Genomic DNA, 21,854 nt, shown 5'->3' on the forward strand with positions numbered 1-21,854 from the left:
TTGTTTAATGGTGATTTACATTCTTAGTCCATATTGCCACCTACTAGCCGGATTTGCAATTTTTTTAATGTAATCTTTTAATTTTTCTTTAATCAGTTTTTAATTACAGTGAACAAAACCGTATGTTTGTCTAATGCTAAATATATAAGAAAAAAAGAGAGATGGATTGACAAAAAAAAAAAACAGTCTGTGCTTTGAAAGATAATATGGCTGTATAAGTTTATTTTTTGTATGTTTAGCCATTTTGTTTTTGAGATGTATCACATATTTTTTAGATATTTCCCATTAATTCCCATATATTCACGTTAATTTCCATGGAAATTTTCCGACTTTAAAATGTCCCTGAATTTTGCAACCCATATACACAGTATTGTAATCCTTTATACTTTATATGATAATACTTTAGGTTAGCGTCCAATTCTCCCTATTAACTAGTTGCTTATTAGCATGCATATTACTAGGATATAGGCTGTTTATTAATACTAATAAAGCACATATGAATGCCTTATTCTCCAATCTCCATGACCAAGTTCTACATCCCTCAATCCAAACCAATAACCAACAACCAAACAACTACCTTATAAGCAGTAATTATGAGTTTATTGAGACAAAAGTCGTAGTTAATACAGTAGTTAGTTAATAGTGAGAATTGGAGCGAAATGTTTCTCAGAATATCCTGTTTGTCATGACAACAACCCTGTTACACATTTTATCGGCATTGCATCAAGTCATTGGAATCCGCAATAACAAGTCCACAACCACCGAACCACACCGACTCACTGTAAAACTCTGAGCTCAAATTGAGAGAAAGGTACAACAAGAAAAAGATGAAGACTTTTCAGTTTCCACAACAAGTGCTTTCTTTTCCTCTTCTGCTTTTGGAGTTTCTTTGTTGTGGTGGTGGGTGACGTGAACAAAGTCAAACACCCATCCCGACCCTTCATGTACTGTTTTGAGGTTTGGCAGACACTGACTAAACTGTCATTTCCTTTACACACTGCTTTCATTTCGAACATGACATGACACCATTTCCACATGAATAGGTCTCCTCACATCTCACGAGGGGCGTCTGGTGTGTTAAAGGTGGAGGGATATAGCAGGTAAATTATTGCAGGGAAAGTGTTCAGAGGGCTCGGAGAAATCAAATGCACTTCAAATTACCTCTGACAACACCCACTGTTCCTTTCAGCTTAATCTCTCGCCTTTCATCTTCCAATTTCTGCCTTTGGAGCTCCCCGTAACTTCAGCCCTGGGAGCCAGATGCTCCGAGAGCTGGGGAGGGGAAGGAAAGAGAGACAGAGAGAGGGAGAACAAAGAAAGATAAGGAAGAGATGGGAAGGAGGCTGATATTGCGTCGCAGACGCCTAACACAATGGTCTGCGGTTGTTAGGCTAAAGAAAAACCAAAACCATCCTCTATTTCCTTTATGGTCCAAATGGGAAGGCAGAATGATTTGGGCGAGGGAAAAGATATGCATAATATCACTATCATTATCGTTATCTTTGCCCATCGCTGGCTTTTCCCCATAGACCTCCAGGCATACTGGGAAGGTGGCTGGTGGTTCAATTAGCCTGACCAAGACCTTTTTTGAGGGAATAATGCAATGCGCCGACAGGAGTATGCAATGGCTGTGCAAGCCATAAGAAGCAGAGCATTCTATAGTCACACGTTTGTGTATTCATTCCTTGTTCATGCTTTAGAGCTACAATGTGCACTATCTGGACGACGCAGATGCCGTCCCCCGGGACTACAGCCAGGACAGTGAGTAAACACATATTCGCCTATTGTTCATGATTTCCAGGCATTTCAGCAAAACCTGCATTTCCGCTGGCCGTTCCTCCTCCTGGTTCATTAATTTGAAAGCATTCTGTGTGGATTGTGCACCATTTAATCACACACTGGAGCCACGGCCTAGAGGTAAATGCAAACGCTCGAACACAACCAAGCCTGGGCACTTTAATTGAGAAGGCTTTTAATATGACTGAATTTGATATTCAAGATAAAGGATTGTATGTCTTTAAAAGGCAAAATCTGTCATTTCTGCACCACTAGCATCACCAAACACAGTTGAAAAGATAACGTTTGGTTTCCCAAACACTCCCCCCGCTAATCGTCAGCCAAACAGAGAGTCCCACCCCAAATTCACAGCATTGGATGATGTTGCTGTGGGGTCAGAAAAACATTAAGGGCCCTATTTGAACGAAGTGTATGGTCCGAAACCACGTTTGCTAGTTTAACAACGAGAACAATGGTCGGTGCGCCCGGCGCATGATCTAAAATGGTTGTCCCTATTTTCTTAATGAGTAATGGGTGTGTTTTGTGCGCAACATGCAATAAACCAATCAGAGTCTCATCTCCTATTCCCTTTAAAAGCCAGTTGCGCTCGCGCCATGGCGGATTGCTATTTACAGAATTTGCAAGTGGAAAACCTGAACGCTTCTCCATAGAGGAAATGGATCTGCTCGTGCGTGAGGTTAAAGCGTGCAAGCAGGCCATATACGGGCCAAGCCGGATTCCGCCATATCTTATGTACACAATAATGATCTTTTACATTGTAATCCTTTTATTTTAAATATTTGGAATGTTTGTTGTGTGCTGCTGCGCATCCCTGTGTGTGTAATAAGCAGAGTGTACGCGCGTTGTGGACCCGCCTATAGGCGCACATTACTATCGCGCTCTTTAAATAACAAAAAAATACTGCGCAGTCTATTTCAGTTGCCTCAAAATAGCAACGCGCCAACAATGCACCCGAACACACCTGGTTTTAGGACCAGCACACCCATGGGCGTAAATGCATTTGCTATTTAAACAACGTGGTGCAGGACGTGGAAATGATAACTGCGTCGGGCTGAAACTAGCAAAAGACACTTGCGTTGAGCCTGGTGCTGCATTGTGCCGGGTGTATGATGGGGTCCTAGGTTTACAAGGCCCTGTCCCAAATGGCACACTTCATATGCACTTTCGGTCTTGTGGACAAATGCTGCCGCGTCCGTTAAGTCCATGAGACCGTAGGGTGTCCCATTTGTCATTTCAGGTTTCAAAAGGGTGCTCACAAACGCCCCTTTGCGGTCAATATGCGTCTTTGATGCAAATCTTTGTTGCTTCTTCTCGCCAGTCAAAGCGCAGTTAAGTCACGAAAGTGCAGACTCGTAGGAAGACCTCTAGTCCTTAGGGTGCCATTTGGGACAAAGTTACTACAAAGACTGTACTGCAATTCATTGAATTTCAATTCAGTTAATTCCTGTGTAATGTGGCCAGTTCGATTTAAAGTCATAAATAAATTGACAGGGTGTCAATTCTTAATTTAGCCCAACCCTGAAACGAGCAAAATGGGTCATTTACTATTTAACATTTCCAATCCTTTCTCAATGATAGTACAACTTATTTTTTTATGTATTTAAGTAAGATCTGTAACATCGATTAGTATATCTGAAAAACCAAAAGGGCTATGATGCAGTGAAACTCTTAAACAAGACGCCGGCATTAAATTTCCATGCACACTCTTCAACAAGCCCTCTGAATAAATATCAAACTGTTCGAACAAACACAATTTCATGCTCAGACATTCAGCCTTTCGATTATTGTAATCCGTTATCAGCATGTGAGGCCAGTGAAGCTCGTGGCTCGTGGGGCATGAAGATGAGTTTGAAGGTGGGGGGACAAGCTTCTGCACTAGAGCTGCTGAATCATGTGCCACAACTAGTCTTGTGGCAAAAATTGCCCCTCAAAAAGCCTCCTGAACTGTTGAATAGGCGGATTCGGATAGCGTGCCTCATTACATACAACAAACAGACCGTCGGTCTCCATTGTGAGAACGCAGTCAAGTGAAAAAGAAACGGAAAGGGAAAGAGCGAGGCTTTGCCGCAGACGTGAGGACAATCTCCTTAAGTGACTGCTCAGCTGTTTTGCAGAGTCAATGTCATGTTTGTTATGGATAGCGCAGTTCGGCTTCCTCCACGCAGCTCCGCCCTCGTAAAGATGACGGACAGGGTTTAAACGTCCTGTGTTTACAGTGCATTAATATTTCTGCCACTTCATTACAATAAAAGGATTAACCTGCAGCTTCGCCTTGCACCGCCTCTTCCTCTTAGTGTATATTACCTCTTGTCGGCCAGCAGGAGTGCACACACTAATCATGATGTGCTTGCACATGCTATGCGAACACACACACACACACACACAATCTCATTCTCATTCTCAAGCACCCATTTCTCACGCTCTCACAGGACCATGCAGAGAAAGATGGAAGAAGGGCAATGCGCTATGAATCTTGAGTGCAACCTAACACAGTGACAAGGCCTTTGCTTACAAAACCAAGGTCGGGTTCGAGTAGCTGAGAGAGAGTTTTAACTACGGTTCAAACTATGGAAATGTGTTAGTGTTTTTTTTCTAAGGCAATCTCAGTGCACTTGTATTGTGGTCGATCAGATCCATGTTGTACTAACAGGCAATATTCCTGCTGGGTATGAGATCTCATATCAGCCTTCGAGCATTGATCCAAATAAGTCTGGTGCATGAGAGAATGTGATTTTAATCCACAAAATGCACCTCTCTAAATCTGATCGACTATAATTCATTCATGGTATATTTTGAAGCTATGTATAATTATGATCATTGTTTCACTGAATTCGTCCACAAAATGTGAAGTTTCTTTTTCTCTGTGTCTGTCCAGATTAATCTCGGAGACGACCAGGGATGCCATCTCTGTAAGAGTCATGCAGGTCACATGGTCAGGCACCACAGTCCTCATCATTTTCACCTTGCTGCAGTTTGTCCAGTCGGAGCTGTTGGAGGGTCCTGTGGTTCCAGGTAAGCGTGCATGAGCCTTGTGTTGTGCTTATATTCCTAGGTGCTGATGTGGATTGTGGATTCCCAGGTTATTTCCAAGCTATGTGGAATAGACACATACGCCCGCTAATTGCACCTGAACCTTAAAAAAAAAGCCAGTTATTTTTATTGGGAGCTAAAAAAAAATATATATATATATATTGCAGTGCAGGCTTATGTGCTTTCCCCACATGGCTCTGGTGTGTTTTCCCCGTCTCGTCTGTCTTTCGAGTCATATGATGAACTGTCTGTTTGTGTGATGGACACCATTCAAGGGATTGTCAGATCAACTGGTTCTCTATTTCAGACGTATGATGAATAATGTTAAACGAAAGGAGGATTTCAGGATAAACGACAGACATCAGTCAGGAGCGACTGCTATCTTCTGCCTATGTGCCTTTTATCATGAGTTTGAGAATTGAAGCGAATCCATTAAATAGAGTGAGACTATATGAAACTACTGGGCATTTAAAGAGACAGTTCACCCCAAAATCATTTAGTTAGGCTCATGTTGTACTAAACCCAAATGACTTGGAAGATGAATGTTTGTCCTGCATATACAGTAGTGAAATGAAATGGGGACTGGGTCTGTCAGTCTCCAAAATTTTGAAAATGCATTACAACATCCATAAAAAGTAGTCCATATGAATTGTGTCTTATGTAGTTCAATTTTGATCAATGGAATCAAATGAACCACATCTGGTGTACTCCCACCCCCCCCCCCCCCCCCCCCCCCCCCCCCCTTTAGGTTTACAATCACTAAGTCTGCATTTATTTGAACAAAAATACAGTAAAATATTGTGAAATATTATTACACTTTAAAACATATGTGTTCGAAATTAATATTTCTTTATAATGTAATTTATACCTGTGATCAAAGCTGAATTTTCAGCATCATTACTGCAGTCTTCAGTCACACGATCCTTCAGAAATCATTATAATGTGATGATTCGATACTCAAGAAACATTTCTTATTATTATCAATGTTCAAAACAGTTATGCTGCTTAATGTTTTTGGAAACTGTGAAACAAATTTTTCTTCAGGATTCTTTGATGAATAGGAAGTTCAAAAGAACAACATTTATTTGAAATATAAATCTTTTGTAACATTATAAATGTCTTTACTGTCACTTTTGATCAATTTAAAAGTATTACATTCTTTTAAAAAAAACTAACTGTTCCCAAACTTTTGAACGGTAGAGTATAGAAAAGCACACACACAAAAAAAATCTATAAAGTCATATGGGTTTGGAATTGCTTCAGTTTGAAATAAATGAAGACAAATATTTATTGTGTGGGTGAATTCCAGTATTCCTCTAAAGCTTCACTTCATTTAAAACCCTTTTTTCATCTCGTACAGTTTCATCTAAGGACACCCGAGCGAGCGTGTCATCAGTTTCTTCATCACTAGCATCATATTGTACGGTTCCCTACAAAGCGTACTTTATTCCCACAATCCATCATGACCGACTTCCACAAGGAGCTCTCGCTTTGGCCCTCAGTATCTTCCTTGCCAGCCTTTCTCTCCCTAATTCACACCAGCCAGGATGATACCTCCCCAAATCACCCTGTTACTCAACCATTTTCCTCTTTATTGCCTCGCACTCCTGTCCGTTACGATTCCTTCTCCTCACTTGTTTACTTTCCCTCCTTTCATTCCACCTCCTTTCCTCGTATTCCTTTGCCTGCTGCTTCAGAAACAATTTACTTGTCAGCTCGGTCTGTTGGTGCGCATCTCTCTCTGGGTTTAATGTTCTTTTCTGGTGTGTAATTTCAGTCGCGAGCAGGCGTGCGGTGATGCCTTTTGCTCGCTGCGAGCCTGCATTGATAGCTGGAGCCCGATATAGCAGCGTTAATGAACAGGGCTGAGCCAGGCGGATCCTTCCCGAAGTCCAATTCACTCCATCTGATGCGTGGCGCAGGACCCGCCGCTGAGCTGTAAACAGATGCGGTAGACAAACAATGAACAGTGGGCCGCTGAGCATGATGGCTTGCAGTCTCTAACCACCTGACAATCTCAGAGTTTCTTTGATGGAACTGGTTTCCTGTTGTGTTATAGACTAGATATAGACGCACATTAATGCATCATGATATCAATTCCTATGAGGCTACTGACCTTATAGTCAATTTGGAATCAAAATGGACCCTGTTTATTTTTTTAATTCACTCTCCGGGTCTATTTTGAATGATTCATTGGCGCAAAGGAAAAACAAATGTTTGTATTTGTAATCTTTAATGAAAATGTAAGTATTTTCTCTTCCTCTGACACAACTCTCCTTTTTCTGTTGAGTTCACTGAGGCTGTGAGTGTTATTCGGTAATGTTAACCAATAGACTATAGCTATTCATGATTTGTTTTAGCAAATTCTTAATCGGACTGGCTTTTCTCACTTTTCATAATCCTAGCAAGTGTTGCTTCTTTTACTTGGTCCTCCATGAGTGCGACCAAAGGAGAAACCACAACGACCACAGGGTTTTCATTGCGTCCCATCTTCTTAGCGACCATCGGAGCCAGCTGATAAATAAACTTTTGCCGAATCCCGTAGGAAGGACGTCAAACACATCTTTCCGATCGACAAATGCCTTGATTGCAGTTCTCTGTTCGTCTTTTTTAAAATGAATGCGCTGTCGATTTCTTTTACAACAGACGCGATAGCGGAATCTATACATCTCAATTCTCCAGCTCCAGTCATCTCTGAGGGAAACCAGTTCAACCCAAGCGCTCTTTGATAACGTGATGATTACGTAACTGCAGATCATCTGTCCATCATCGTATAAAGCCCGCCCTGGCAATTTGATTGGCCCGACTAATTCTGAACCAATCATAATTACTCCTCAATGGATCGAGGCTGGCATCCAGGCTAGTGTACTATTACAATTGAGTATAAATGTTCACTCTATCATATTTTTGAAAGCAAATTAATTATTTTACTCTTATTCATTACTCCAGATCCTTTTGCTACTTTTACTATGGTAAACCACAGAAAACATCACTGTTGGAAATGCAAGTTGAATAACTATTTAGAATCAGTCGAAATAGTTCACTTACAGTTGCAGTCTGAGGGTGTATTCACACCTGCCTTGTTTGGTTCGATTGAATCGAACTCTAGTTCGTTTGCCCCCTTGGTGCGGACCTTTTGGGCAGGTGTGAATACAGCAATCGAACTCGGGTGCAGACCAAACAACCGAACCGAGACCCAGCTGAAGAGGTGGTCTCGGTACGGTTCCAAACGAACTCTGGTACGGTTCGTTTACGGTGTGAACATGAACCGACCCAATTGCAAGGAAGCACTGCGCCTTTGAGTTAACAGGCTTCCGTAGTCGGAGTTGCGTTATGGGAAAGTGATCTGTTATAGCCTACTACATTACGTCTGTTGCGCGTCTTTCTGCGCGTCGTGTGTGCATCATTGGAATGGAATGAATGAATGAGTGTGTGCATCAGGATCATATAATGTAATGATAGTTACAATACAAGGATGATGCTGCGTTAATTTACGTTAAAGGATAATTCCGGTATTTAACACTTTAAGTCTATTTTCTAGTTTGTTTTGGATGAACTAGAGTGGTGGACTTAGAAATGTTGACGATGGGTCCTGTCTCGACTTTTTGACTATTTTAGAATCGCCTCTGACCGCTTCAGAGTGGATGTCTATGGGCATGCTCAAACATGTCCTTAAAACAACCCTTAACGTTGGTTTTCAAAACTGTGCGACTCACCGAGTGGTTAGTGGTGTTCGTTGATGATTAAAAACAAATATATCGGCGCAATGTATGCTTTCAATCCGTGTTATTTGCTAGTGGAACTATTTTTCCAGAAACCTCACAACCGCGTATAAACTTCCGCTCAATATTTGAGTCTGAAGCGTTAGCACACCCCCGACCACTTGATGGCGACAACCACTTTGCCGCAGTTGCTCAGCTCACGCTAGCCTTCTGAGAGACGGAGAACCGAGCGAAAAGACTACAACCAAATGTAAACAGACCCCTTTCCGTTTCCGGTAGCGCAGTAATATCAACGAGCACTGAGACCTCCAGCAGACATCAATGCGATTTTAAAAAATGGCAAATAAAACTCGACAGAAACTGTATTTCGCTACGCTACTTGTTTTGGAACATCAACAAACACCACTAACCACTCGGTGAGTTGCACAGTTTTGAAAATGAACGTTAAGGGTTGTTTTAAGGACATGTTTGAGCATGCCCATAGACATCCACTCTGAAGCGGTCAGAGGCGATTCTAAAATAGTCAAAAAGTCGAGACAGGACCCATCGTCAAAATTTCTAAGTCCACCACTCTAGTTCATCCAAAACAAACTAGAAAATAGACTCAAAGTGTTAAATACCGGAATTATCCTTTAAGCCTTTTTTGCACTTCCTGATTTCCCTACTTGAGAATCCTTGTCCAATGAATGGACGACCTTAGCACATGTGTGGTTTTGTTTACACATTTTGTTTTACTTGCAAAAAGAGCAGTGTGAAAGCGAACCGTACCAAAAAAAAAAAAAAAATGTATTTGGTCCGGACCAAAGCTAGTGAAGTATCGGACTTTCCTGGTGTGAATACACCCTGATTGACTTGATCGTGAATAAGTTGTTGTTCTGAATCGCTGGATTATTCTATATTAACTTGCATAGACGTTTGCCATTCACTCATATTTTTGATAGGAACTTGATTCACTCCAACAGACATTCTACTGACTATAAGTAACTATAAGTGACATTCTGATAATACTGTCTGGCTGTACATTATTCCTTATATATTGGTTTTCTATTTATGTACATCTATATCTATAATATCTACACCTCTATGTGCGTCAATGAGGAGGAAAAAAATACAGGTGGACTAACGGGGTCATAGCTGGATATCTGACCGAATGCATAACACAGCAGATTTGGTAGCTGTGCATCATGGGACCAGGCACTTGAAGGAGGCGCACGCTCATCCCTCATGTGATGCTGACAGCAGCACTTCGGTCCGCATATGTTCCGCTGCCCTGCCACACCAAGACGCTCCGTCAGTGTCCTACTCGCGGTGATTAAATATGTAGTTAATACAGCACTATAAGAATATTGAATTACGCCACAGCCGCTGTGACCTTTTTTGAAATTACAGGGCCAATAGAGCGAGACGACCGCTGCACTTTATAGCAGGTGCTGGCTTGAACACAGCCTGAAGGAGAATACATTCACACGGCTGATGACCGGCTCGTACTCGCTGAACGCCTCCGAAACACTAAACAGCAACAGATGTACAGCACCTGTACTGTACTTTCCTCAATACCAGTTTGTCACTGTTTATTGCATAATTATTTCATATCATTATAGTCCCTATATCTACACTATATCATTATAGCTCCCCGTGGGAATTTTACCCAATGCTGACCGATTTTTCATCACTGTTGGGGTGAAATGCTCCTGTTACTGCCTTATACTGTATTTACCTGATTTGTAACAAACTTTTTAACTTTTTATTATGTCCATTTGCACACATTATGTTGCCTCATCAGAAAAAAAGTGCTCAGATGTTTGGAGTTGGTAAGATTGAAAATATTATTACAATTTAAAATACGTTTTCTATTGGGTGTTTAAAGGTATACTATGTAACTTTTCAACATTAGCAACATTTTATTCAATACATCATCAATCCTTTTTCCAAAATGTGTTTTTGTTTTACCCTGATTCACTATACGCCTATTATAAGCGTATTATATGTTTTAGACTTGTCGGGATGGTTTTAGTGGGAAACTGCGTATATATGTCACTCGTCATATCTATAAATAGAGAAAAGTTGCTCCGGCTACTTTGACGTGTATCTGTGGAAGTGGCAGAGGTTAGTTGTCACGAGCGAGAAAGATTGATGATCTATTGTGAAGGGGTAATTTCATTATGGTTGTTGTAGAGCTGTGCTGGAGTTTATTTTCAAGAAAGTACTGTGTCTACGAATGGGTAAAGCTACAGTAACGTCTTCAGCTAGTCAGCTTGAGATCCTTTTCATCTAAACTGGTTATATCTCTTAAGCCTAGTAGTGAATGTTTTATGAGCAGAAGGATAACCATATTCATCCGCACGGTCACACAGAGCCGAAGCACAACCAAAACAATGTTCTTCTGCATTTGTTTTCTCTTTTCTTTTGATTGTCAAATACTTTAGGGTGGCTTTAGTCAAGTTTTGTTGTGCTGGCGAGAAAGTGAAATGTTCTGGTTGGTTTATAGATATATGTATGTTTTGAACGTTAATTAGTTGTTAAGTTTAGGTATTGGGTTGGAGTGAGGGATGTAGATATGGTCATGCAGAATAAGGCGTTAATATGTGCTTTATAAGTACCAAAAAACAGTCAATATCCTAGTAATATGCATGCTAATATGCAACTAGTTAATAGCGAGAATTGGACCTTAAACTAAAGTGTTAACGGGAATTTCTTCCAGGATCTGGATCTGTTGCAGGCCAGATATGAACCTGTGTCGCTCACTTGAGCACCATGGCTCAATTTGTTAGGAGCACATATAACCTCTGCACAAAGGCTCAAACTTGTTTTTGTTATCCTTTAAAATGGTCTATACATTTATTTGCTCTAGAAAACAGCGGTGGACAAACTGAAACTTGTTAACTATTCAGTAAACATTTCAGACATACCTGGTTTTAGCCATTGAAACATATTGTGTTTTTTTGTGTGTTTTTTTACACCAGTATTGTTTTGAATCAATCTATAAATGTTGTCTAATGGTCTCTGTTTTAGTTTTAGCTCATTCAATCACAACAACCGTTTTTAGCCCCTTTAAATAATGTTAGTCAATGTTCTGTTCCACTCCCTATTTATACCCAAACAAACCGTTTCCCCCCCGAGGGCTGTATAAACCAATCACCTCAAAGAAGCCGAGTTTGTCCGATTTCATCCAAGCCATCATCTCCACTTGTTCAGATACACCATTCACCTAAATGATGTGCAATTTAACTGGTAATGTCCGCTCTTGGCACACGGCGCAGGAAAGCTTTTTACCAATGAGACGGGTACAAATCACAGAGTTATGGCAACGCTACTCGCTAGGCCTTCACCTCTGGAGAAGAGCAATTGAACATTACTTTGCACAGCACTTTACAAATTGCCTTGTAATTGTGTTTGTTTGAAAAACGTTGATTTCAGTGCCATATTTTCATTTCTCTTTTGTCGGAGACAGGGCCATTATTGAAACACATTGGAGTGGACCGGGGGTTGATATAGACAAGTATAGAGGTAACAAATGGAAAGTTCCACGAAAGTCATTTAGCACTGAAATGCAGAGGCAAGCGCCTCTGTAATTTAGTGAGAAAAATATAGAAGATGTTTACAAGATGGCAGGTTTATTTAGAAAGTTCTGCGTTTTGCACGTATACACTTTGTCCTAACCAGACATGACACAAGAAAACTTTTCCATGTAAATCAGGATGTATAGTTTAGTGACTTCACTAAACAGTTGCACTATTATTCACACTGTATTTCATCAAAAAAAAAAAAAAGCATGTATTTGACTTGTTAAATGATGTTTAACCAGTAGTTTGCAGTTTAATCTGGTGTAGTGCTGAGTGATTCATATTTAAATTAAAGAGCTCCTATTATGCAACTTTCTTTAGTGTGTAATATTGCTGTCTGAGCATGAAAGGTCTCCAAAGTTACAAAGCAAAAGTTACTCCAAAGCGAGTTGTTCTCTATATCAGTAAACACTGTTTCTGAACTCCCTGAAACGCCTCCATTGTAGTTTTGACTTTTCTTCCTGGGAACAAACTCGTTTCAGAAAGAGGGGCTTCATAGAAACTGGAACTTAACAGTGTTACTGACAGACTGGGAACAGAGGTGCTGCAACAATGTCAACTATGGGGAAAATAATGTGTTTTTTGAACATTCAAGCATAAAAACCTATTCTAGTAGAACCCAAAAACAAAATCAAGACTTTGTAAAAGGGTATAATAGGTTCGCTTTAAGTCAGCAGATGCAAAAATGGTGTTATCAGCGGGCGCTGCTCATTTTTATTGAAGTCCTACATTAGAAATATTAGATGTTCTATATAACAAATGCCAAATTAGCAGTGGATGATGCTTGCGTTGAGAGGTGTGTTTAATGCCAAAGGGTCTTTATGAACTAGCCTTTTTTAACGGTATACTCACTAGCTATGTTTCCATTTAAAGTTGCCAATTTAACTTGTGTACAAAATTGGAATATCGCATAAAACATTTGCGAATAAAGCACAATTTCCATCCAGTGAGTCGAAGAGAACATTATGTGCATCTTGCCGTTTCCATCCAGCGTTTTTTTTTACGCGATATCCCACAATTTGCATAAAAGTGGATGGAAGCATGGCTAATGACTGGCAAGATTAGGATTGTGTAATCTCCATACCATGACAAAGGGTTTTGAAGTGCACACCTGTCTTGACAGGAATGAACCTTAAGACCAGCCAATCATGTGATATGTGCAAATCATAGAGAGGGAAAGCAAACTAATAGTGCTCGATTCATGCGTGGTAATCTCCCTGTGAGAGCTGGTGAGTTTCCTGTAATTGAGAAAAGGATGAAAAGATGAAGGAATATGAGCCGGCGTTACGTTTCCAAAGTGCTGACAGAACAAACATTTACAGCCCACACATTGAGTTATCTTGGGAAATCCTAATCATTTTCTAGATAATAAAGAAAGATGCCTCGCATGCGTTCTGTGCTGGAATTCAATTCTGTTTGTAATCGGTTGAGGAAATCTGAAGCGGAAACAGATTCAGATTCGATGGAACATTGATAATATTAGATTATTTTTATGATCTCATACATACAAATGACACCAACTGGGAATGTATACATACAAATGACAATATCCAACAGAATCCAATTTGCTGTTTAATATTTGTGTAACACTAAATTGAAATGGGTGTTTTGTTGCGTTTAGTCAGTTTGTTTTGTGGATATTTACATGTACAAGTTGACTTTTAACAGATATGCACTGCCGTTCAAAACTTTTTTTGACAATTAATAATTAATAGCTTACTTTTATTCAGCAAGGATGCATTTAATTGATCAAAAGTGACAGTAAAGATTTAAAATGTTACAAAAGGTTTTTTTTTTATTTAAAATAAATGCTTTTCTTTGGAACTTTCTATTCATTAAATGATCATGTTCAATGTATCAAGTAAAAGTATATGTGAAGTAGTAAATATAAATACACTTGATTTCATATCCCCCCTCAGGTTGAACTTCTGTTTGTATGTTACAGGTTCATTCATTCATTCAATCTCAATTTACGTGTTTCTGTGCAAACAGAAGTCTTTTAAAAATCATTTGTTATTGGACCGCTTCATCTGTCCACACTTTTCCCCCCTCCGTAGCAATTTGGCCTATCGAGCGTTTGATGAAAATCATCTCTGGATGTGATATGACACATATCAACCAAAAGCAGCAGCCACGCACTCATCTCGCTATGGAAGCTGATATTCAGCAATCACACAATTTATTTTCTCTTCTCGTCTCCATCTTTCCATCGACGCACACCCTGCGGACTCTCACCGTCTCTCTCGACTCCCGGCAGGCTCTACGCCGAGTGATGATATCTTATTCCTCGTAGCATTCGTTGTGTCTACAGCAATGACACGCTTGTTAAATCCTGAAACTTGTTCGCCACAAGTGCACAGTTTGTGATCAAACTCAAAATATCAAAAGCAAAGTGAGTAAAACTTCCTCGTTTAACTTCTCGGCGGAGAAGAGTCGAAACGTTCCTGCCAAACCAGTCAGCCGCGTGAGTCAGCTCCATATGCCTGGCGATAACATCTGAAAATAGAACATGTATTGTTGGGTTGAAAGCATCAGAGATTCGGTGTCTGGATGGTTCGTCTGTCTTCCTTCTCAGAGCTTTCAAAAATAATACATTTGAAGGGATAATTCACCCAAAAATTATGCTTCTGTCATCATTTACTCACCCTCATGAGCTTTCAAGCTTTAAAGGGTTAGTTCGCCCATTTAAGACATGAAGTTGTATGCAATCCTTACCAGCACTATAGTGCATACACACTGACCCACTCTGTTGTCACCTCCCTGGTCAGAGTTCTGGCCGATGGAAGTTTTTCAATAAAGTACTCCCGGTTATTTTCCGGGGCCACAAAACTGTGCGTTTTTATGTGAAAAAATGATTTGCGTTTCAAAGCTTGATTAATTTACCACACAAAAAACACGGCGGTCAAAATTCATACCTCAGTTTTAATCGGCACTATTTTCTATCCATTTCTATCAATCCGCGCTGCTGTCGACGTCAACAGTGCGCACGTTCCGATCAGCTGTTGATAGCGCGACTCGCTGACAACATGTCTGACTGCGAAACTTCCGATGATGAAACCAATTTTAGCACAATGTCAGACGGATCAGATGATGAAAGTAATTTTAGCACAACGACAATGTTATTGATTGCAACACAAAACCTCAATTGTGTGTGTGTTCACTGTTCAATCAAATAGTTTTCTCAGCAAATTGTACCAATATCCTATATACTGTTTTTATATTAGACATCTTTTCACGTGTTTTATAATGGACTCTAAACATCAGCTTGTTTACCGTACAGTTTAGACATGGGATCATAAAGTTAGTAAATAGAGCTTACCCGTGGTACTGGTACAGCAAAACTTTTCAATTTTCCTTTTCCTCCTTGGTTGGGGATGTAATCGTCTTCGCTGAAGTGAGCACTACACACACGAAAATCCTTTATTCTGGATATTTTAGCTCCCGCAGAGTAGCCGATGGCAACCAGCCAAAGCTGTCTCATAGTTATATTCGAAACAGGAAAACGATGGAATCTGAACTTTGATCCCGGCACATCGTTGTGGTCACAGCCTGGGAATTTACAAGTTCGCACCATTGTTAATTTAATACTTTTTACGTCGTTGTCAATCGATTGTGTAAACACGATGGAACAGCTGATCGGAACATGCGCACTGTTGACGTTGACAGCCGCTGTATAGAAATGGATAGAAAATAGTGCCGATTGATAGAAATGGATAGAAAATAGTGCCGATTAAAACTGAGGTATGAATTTTGACCGGCGTGTTTTTTGTGTGGTAAATTAATCAAGCTTTGAAACGCAAATCATTTTTTCACGTAAAAACGCACAGTTTTGTGGCCCCGGAAAATAACCGGGAGTACTTTATTGAAAAACTTCCAGCGGCCAGAACTCTGACCAGGGAGGTGACTACAGAGTGGGTCAGTGTGTATGCACTATAGTGCTGGTAAGGATTGCATACAACTTCATGTCTTAAATGGGCGAACTAACCCTTTAAATCGGATGCAAAATGATCATACGAATGGTGCATATGACATTGGCGCTATATACAAGTCATCTGAAGCAATGAAAAATGATGGTCAAGGCTGGTTTTCACTAGCGTTTCTTCCTTTTTGACCCTGTGCCTTTGTCTTCCATCAAACTCACCTGGTGCAAACAAAAGGCGGACAGGTTAGACAGGACTCTCTACTGGGCTGTGATAGGAAATCCATGAGGCGACGTGCCAAGGTGGAAAATGAGATTCCCTGTCTTTACAAGCCAATGGGCCTCATGCAAATATCACGTTTGAGAACACTTACACCTATTTATTTGGTGAGAGACGTGGGTGTTCTGTTTCAATCATTGCTGATGGTTTAGTTTGTGTGTGTGCATGTGTGTGTGTGTGTGTGTGTGTGGTCTAAGATTGCCCGCAATTTGTGATTTGCTGAAGAGGCCAACTCTTGTGCCACTTGCTGTTTCCCAGCATGCATTAATCCTCCAATGCATCCAAAAGACTTTGGCTGTGTCCGAAATCGCCCCCTATACCATTAAATAGGGCACTATTTAAGGGGACAGCCATTTGTAGTGGTGTCCGAAACCATAGTGGACGTTATCGGGTGCACTCATTTAATCCCATAATGCACCGCAATAACGAGTGTAATACCGATATACGCTCAATGGCTATACCCATAATGCAAAATAAGGTATACATTCCTTTTTAATTGATTTGAAATCGTTTAATTAAGGTTTATCTATGTTTTTTTTCCATGACAAGATAAATCTTTTCATTACTATTGGATGTACCAGTTTGCTAAGTTACAAATGATTATTAAACAGCACAAACACTGTCGATGCAAAAGCTGGCCGCCCTTCCGGCGCACTCAGTGTCTGAATTCACTCACTCGTTTTCATTCACTCCTTCACGTGGACTATATTAGTGAACTAGGGAATATGATATAGGGTTAAGGGGGCGATTTTGAATAATGTAAATGTAATATCCTGGCCCCACTTTTCAATATGATAAAGCTAAATACGGACTTGGGCTGTCAAGATACAAAATGACCAAAGAAAAAAGCATCATAAAAGTGGACCATACAACTTTTGCACTGTATTCCAAGTCATTTGAAATTATACAACAAAAATTCAAATAAGCATCCTTAAAGCAGTCCATGTGAATAATGCTCTATATTTCAAATAACTATGGGAGGAACACAATGAAAAGTCATGAGTAGCTGATAATCACATGACATGGCTCAATCCCAATTCACCCCTTGGCCCTACCCCTTGTTTTCGAGTGTACCCCTTGGCCCTTAAAACAGAGTTACAAGGGCCAAGGGGTTGAAATATTCCCCTACGAAATGGAACAACCCTTCATGAACCCGATACGTCATCAGTCGTCGGCGATGGCTCTGCCGCTACGGAGTTTTTACAGGATTTCTCCATGACAACGACTGACAATCAGCACAGCTGCTCTTAACTTTGAGGAAACATGATGCTTATAACGTTCCATCCTCGAAATGTATGTCTTTTCTGTTTCGGAAAGGTAATTTATTATACAATTTCTTAATTTAAATGACTATATCATTATTATAAGAGTAAATAAAGTGCACGGTGGTGTCATCTGGCGCTAAATTTAAATGTTTAACCGTTTGTGAAGCCATCTCGCCGGTGATTCGCGATGTATTCTGCAAACTTTCTCGTAGCTCTCCGTTTGGAGTGTGCCTCTGAAAAATCTCCGTTTCGAGGGCTATGTAGCCCTACCCCTTAGCCCTACCCCTCGATCTAAACAAGAATCGGGACACCCTAACCCTTGACGTGAACGCGCAAAACGGAGGGGTAGGGCTAAGGGGTGAATTGGGATTGAGCCATAGTCTGTAAATGAATAATTTTTCGAGTTGGATCTTTTCAATGAATCAGTTGATCCAGTTCACACTGTAACCAGATCGTGGAATCATGGAGACGAACTTTGAGAACTGGATTAGTCCATTTGGTGAGCAAATCATTCTGGTTTTGTGAACTGAATCAACTGATTCACTGATCTAACTTATAAGAATGACATTTTCTTCTTATTTAATTTCAGTGAACAACTGCTTAAATTTGAGTCTATTCTTATTATTTCACTTCAGAAGACTTGAAATATAGCATTCAAGTCCCAAGGAATGCTTTTTGATGCTTGAGTCAGACTCTGACATCCACTTTTTTTGTCATTCACTTAAATGATATGGCAAAGCGTGGCAATAAAACATTAGAACGAAAATCATGTTGGTTTGAAAACACATCAAATTAGATTTTCTTTCAGGAGCCATATATACTGAAATTTCTCTTATAATCTGTATAACCTTTGAGACAGTTATTACCCTGGGATCGTTTGAATGAAATTCTTAATTATTGGTTTTATTGACTTTATTGCAAGAAGGACTAAGGTGCCGCCCGTGCAACCGCCAGGTCACGTGAACGTGTAGTTACAGAGTTTTGCATCTTTTCCCATTAGCTGATGAGTGAAGCGCATTGATTCCTCTGCGAGGGTTTTCATGAATATGTAGTGTTATTTCAACGCGGCCTCTTTCTTAAGTGCGACATTTAGCGCTGCTTTTGAAAGGATTGAATGATGCCAGTTTCCATTTCTATCCGTCTTTCTCCTCCCCTCCCGGGTGGGATATTAAAGATGATCTCCGATTTGGCAGCTCTCTTCCTTTTTAAAAGAGAAGCTATTTCAATCTTTTCATTTGTCAATCACAGCTCCGCCACGTCCGGGCCAGGAAATAATTGTCCGCGTCTCTCCTCTTCCCTGGAGTGGCCGAGCGCTTTTGCATGAGAAAAGAGAGTGAGCCGAGGAGGAGGAGGAGAGGAGAGGTGAGGCTGGAATAGATGCGGTGCTGCATTGTTTTCATCGCTGGGTTTTTGTTTACCATGCCAGGAGAGTCGCGGTCCACCGAGGCAATCAGTGAGAATGTCTTCTTACATTCACAAGAGGGTTTCTGTATGTGGTGCTGAAGCTTCTGGCGAGAGAAAACACTCACTTCAGCACACTGGCTGTTAGATTTCAGCTTGCATCTTAGCCGCTACTATTTTTCATGTCGTTATTGGCTAAATATAGATGCGTTTTAGTGATCCGGAGTGTGTGAGCAACATCATGCCACATTTTACATATCAATATTCATGTAGTTAGGTTGAATCATGGTGCTGTAAAACTGTCATCGCTCTCTTGACTGGCCAGTCTGGCCGTCAACACACATACAGTACATCACAATAATAATGTTGATGTGCAAGTTTCGCACATGCATTTGATCTTTAATGTCCTTTTAATGTATGCTATTGCATTTGGTGATGAAATACGTGGAAATGACACACTTTTTTCCAGCATTTTCATGTTTAATGTAGAGGCAGGAACATACGGAGCACCTAAATGGACATGGTGAAGGGAAAAAATGAGATGGGAGGAAAAATTATAAGTCAATGCTTTTTGCGTTCCCCGAGAAACTCTGTGTTTGCTCGCAAAGAACACAAAAGTTTTTGCGAGAGAACGCAAAGTTTCTCGGAGGAACACAAACGTTTTCTCCGCCGTAAAGAAATTTACAATGATTTTTGTTTCAAATAAATGGTACACTGTATCACACACATGCAATACACACTACGCAATACACACACACAAAATTATAGGATCAATAAGTTATGACCACTTACGTTTTTACATTGCTTTAACTCACCAAATAAGTTAAGCTATTTTTTTTAATGTTATACAAGATTCAACTAATTTTTAAGTTAGTTTAATGTGATTTAAGTTGAAATGACTTAAACATCCAAGTTGATTGTACTTAAAAAATGAAGGCAGCAAATCTGTTCTTTTAAACTTCCTATTTATTAAAGTATCCTGGAAAAAAACTCTTTTCAACATTGATAATGATAAGAAATGTTCCCTGAGCACACATCAGCATATTAAAATGATTTCTGAAGGATCATGAAGTAATGATGCTGAACATTCAGCTTGGACATCACAGGGATAAATCACATTTTAATATATATTTAGTATAAATGCAATAATATTTCACAATATTACTGTTTTTTTTCTGGGGTTTTTTTTCAATATTTTTATATTTTTTTTGAACATAAACATTAAGAAATCTTACTGACCCCAAACTTTTAAATGTTAGTGTAACTTGGAGCACAAATAAGGTTTGGATGCAAATAAAATGCTCTCAAAGAGAACTAATCACAAAGTTCAGAAAGAGTTGACGCAATAACTTTTTTGATGATAGGTCAAAAATGTATCAACTTGATTTAACATTTTGGTAAAAAGTGCAGAAAGCAATGTGGAGATTGAAATGAGCCATTTCTCAAGCTACAGCGTTTGTTTGATTTGTTTCAGATGTAGCTGTTATTTAGGCGAAGACACTGATTAAGTGCTGATGAGTTGTAAACGGTCTCTAGCTGAAGTTTCAGGTGTTTTCTACACAGTGCTAACGTTTCATTTTTGCGAGATGTGCGCTGCGTTTCCCTCCCTTGACAGCATCTCAGAGCCGCTTTTATAACTCCATATACCGGCACGCAGCTGTTTCTAAAACACACAAACATGTTGGATTAATCAGTGCTCTTATATTCATAAGCACGACCAGCTCTCGTAATTCTATGAGTGTCTGTCCCGATGAGTCTGTGTGTGTAATGCTAAGCACCTGTACGCATGCTATGAAATATTGATGTGCATTGTGTTGGTATCTGTTTAATGAGCAGCTCAGGGCTTTGTCTATTAGCCTGAAGGCCATAGATGCTGTTCTGATGAACAGAACTGGAAACCTTCCCCATCTCTTCTGATCCGTTCTTAGAGTTAATCTAGAGGGGTGCAACTTTATGAGTCATGAGACTCGAGCGAGCTCTCGAGACCCCCGCTGATGTCTGCTGGCTCCCAGAACGCTTGAGCTGCGAGCAGCGGTTCTTCATATTGGCCCTCTGTTTATTTCCTACATAACGTGAGTGATATTGTGCTGTTCTGAGGCACCGGCTCATAACATCTTTTAGGAAATGAAAAATAGAGAGTGTGTTATCTGGCTTTATCAGCACTGTGCTGTCGCCTGGCCTTGATCCAACTTATCTCCAGCGTGCTCCGTGCCGAGGTCATGTTTACGATGTTTTCGGCTACTCTGGGGGAACATTTATTTCTGATTCTTATAGAGTTTTACTAGATCATTATATATAAAAAAACATAAAAAAATAATAATTGTAGAACAAGATAATAGGATATTTAAAAGTTTGGTTTAGGGGTGTTTCTTTATGAGCACTTTTATGTCCCAGGGGATGATTTATTTTTATTAAATGATTATTAAATTAATAAATAAATGATTAAATCCTGCTAAGCGTTTACTCTTTAAATTCTTGCACCGGGAACAATCAACACAAGTCGACACCATTATGACTTAAAGTTTGCTAAGAAGTATTTTCAACTACAACACGGCAGTATTTGACTCTGGTAAGTGTATCCATAGCAGACTGGTGGGCAACATGCCCAGTGCATTATGGGTGTTGAAGTTTTCCTACCTATTTTGGCTAAAGGGAAAACTACAGCCTTTTTTCACTATTTTCTCAAGTCAGGTAGCAACAATTTCAAAAGTAGTTTTCCGCTTTCTACTGCACAGTCGAGTTTTATACATTTTGCCAGCGGTGAAAAACCCATGTACAGTGTAAAATGGTCTTGAAACGTTTTCATAAGTGCTTTGTTATTAATTTTACTTTTCAAATGCCTTGTATATATTTTATTGCTGTACCAAACGTTTTAAC

At 39.9% G+C, this 21,854-nt stretch overlaps 1 protein-coding gene across 1 annotated transcript in view; it reads left to right on the top strand.

Moving 5' to 3' along the window:
• LOC130100532 (roundabout homolog 1-like) overlaps window positions 1-21,854 on the top strand; it is a 223,954-nt gene that overhangs the window by 60,546 nt on the left and 141,554 nt on the right. The window contains exon 2 of the mRNA XM_056266005.1: window positions 4,673-4,809. Within this exon, the coding sequence (XP_056121980.1) occupies window positions 4,673-4,809 (137 nt within the window). The remainder of the gene's footprint in view (window positions 1-4,672; window positions 4,810-21,854) is intronic.

This window comes from Rhinichthys klamathensis, unplaced genomic scaffold, assembly GCF_029890125.1.
Source record: "Rhinichthys klamathensis goyatoka isolate OS25496 unplaced genomic scaffold, OSU_Roscu_1.1 h1tg000243l_1, whole genome shotgun sequence".
Taxonomy (NCBI): Eukaryota; Metazoa; Chordata; class Actinopteri; order Cypriniformes; family Leuciscidae; genus Rhinichthys; species Rhinichthys klamathensis.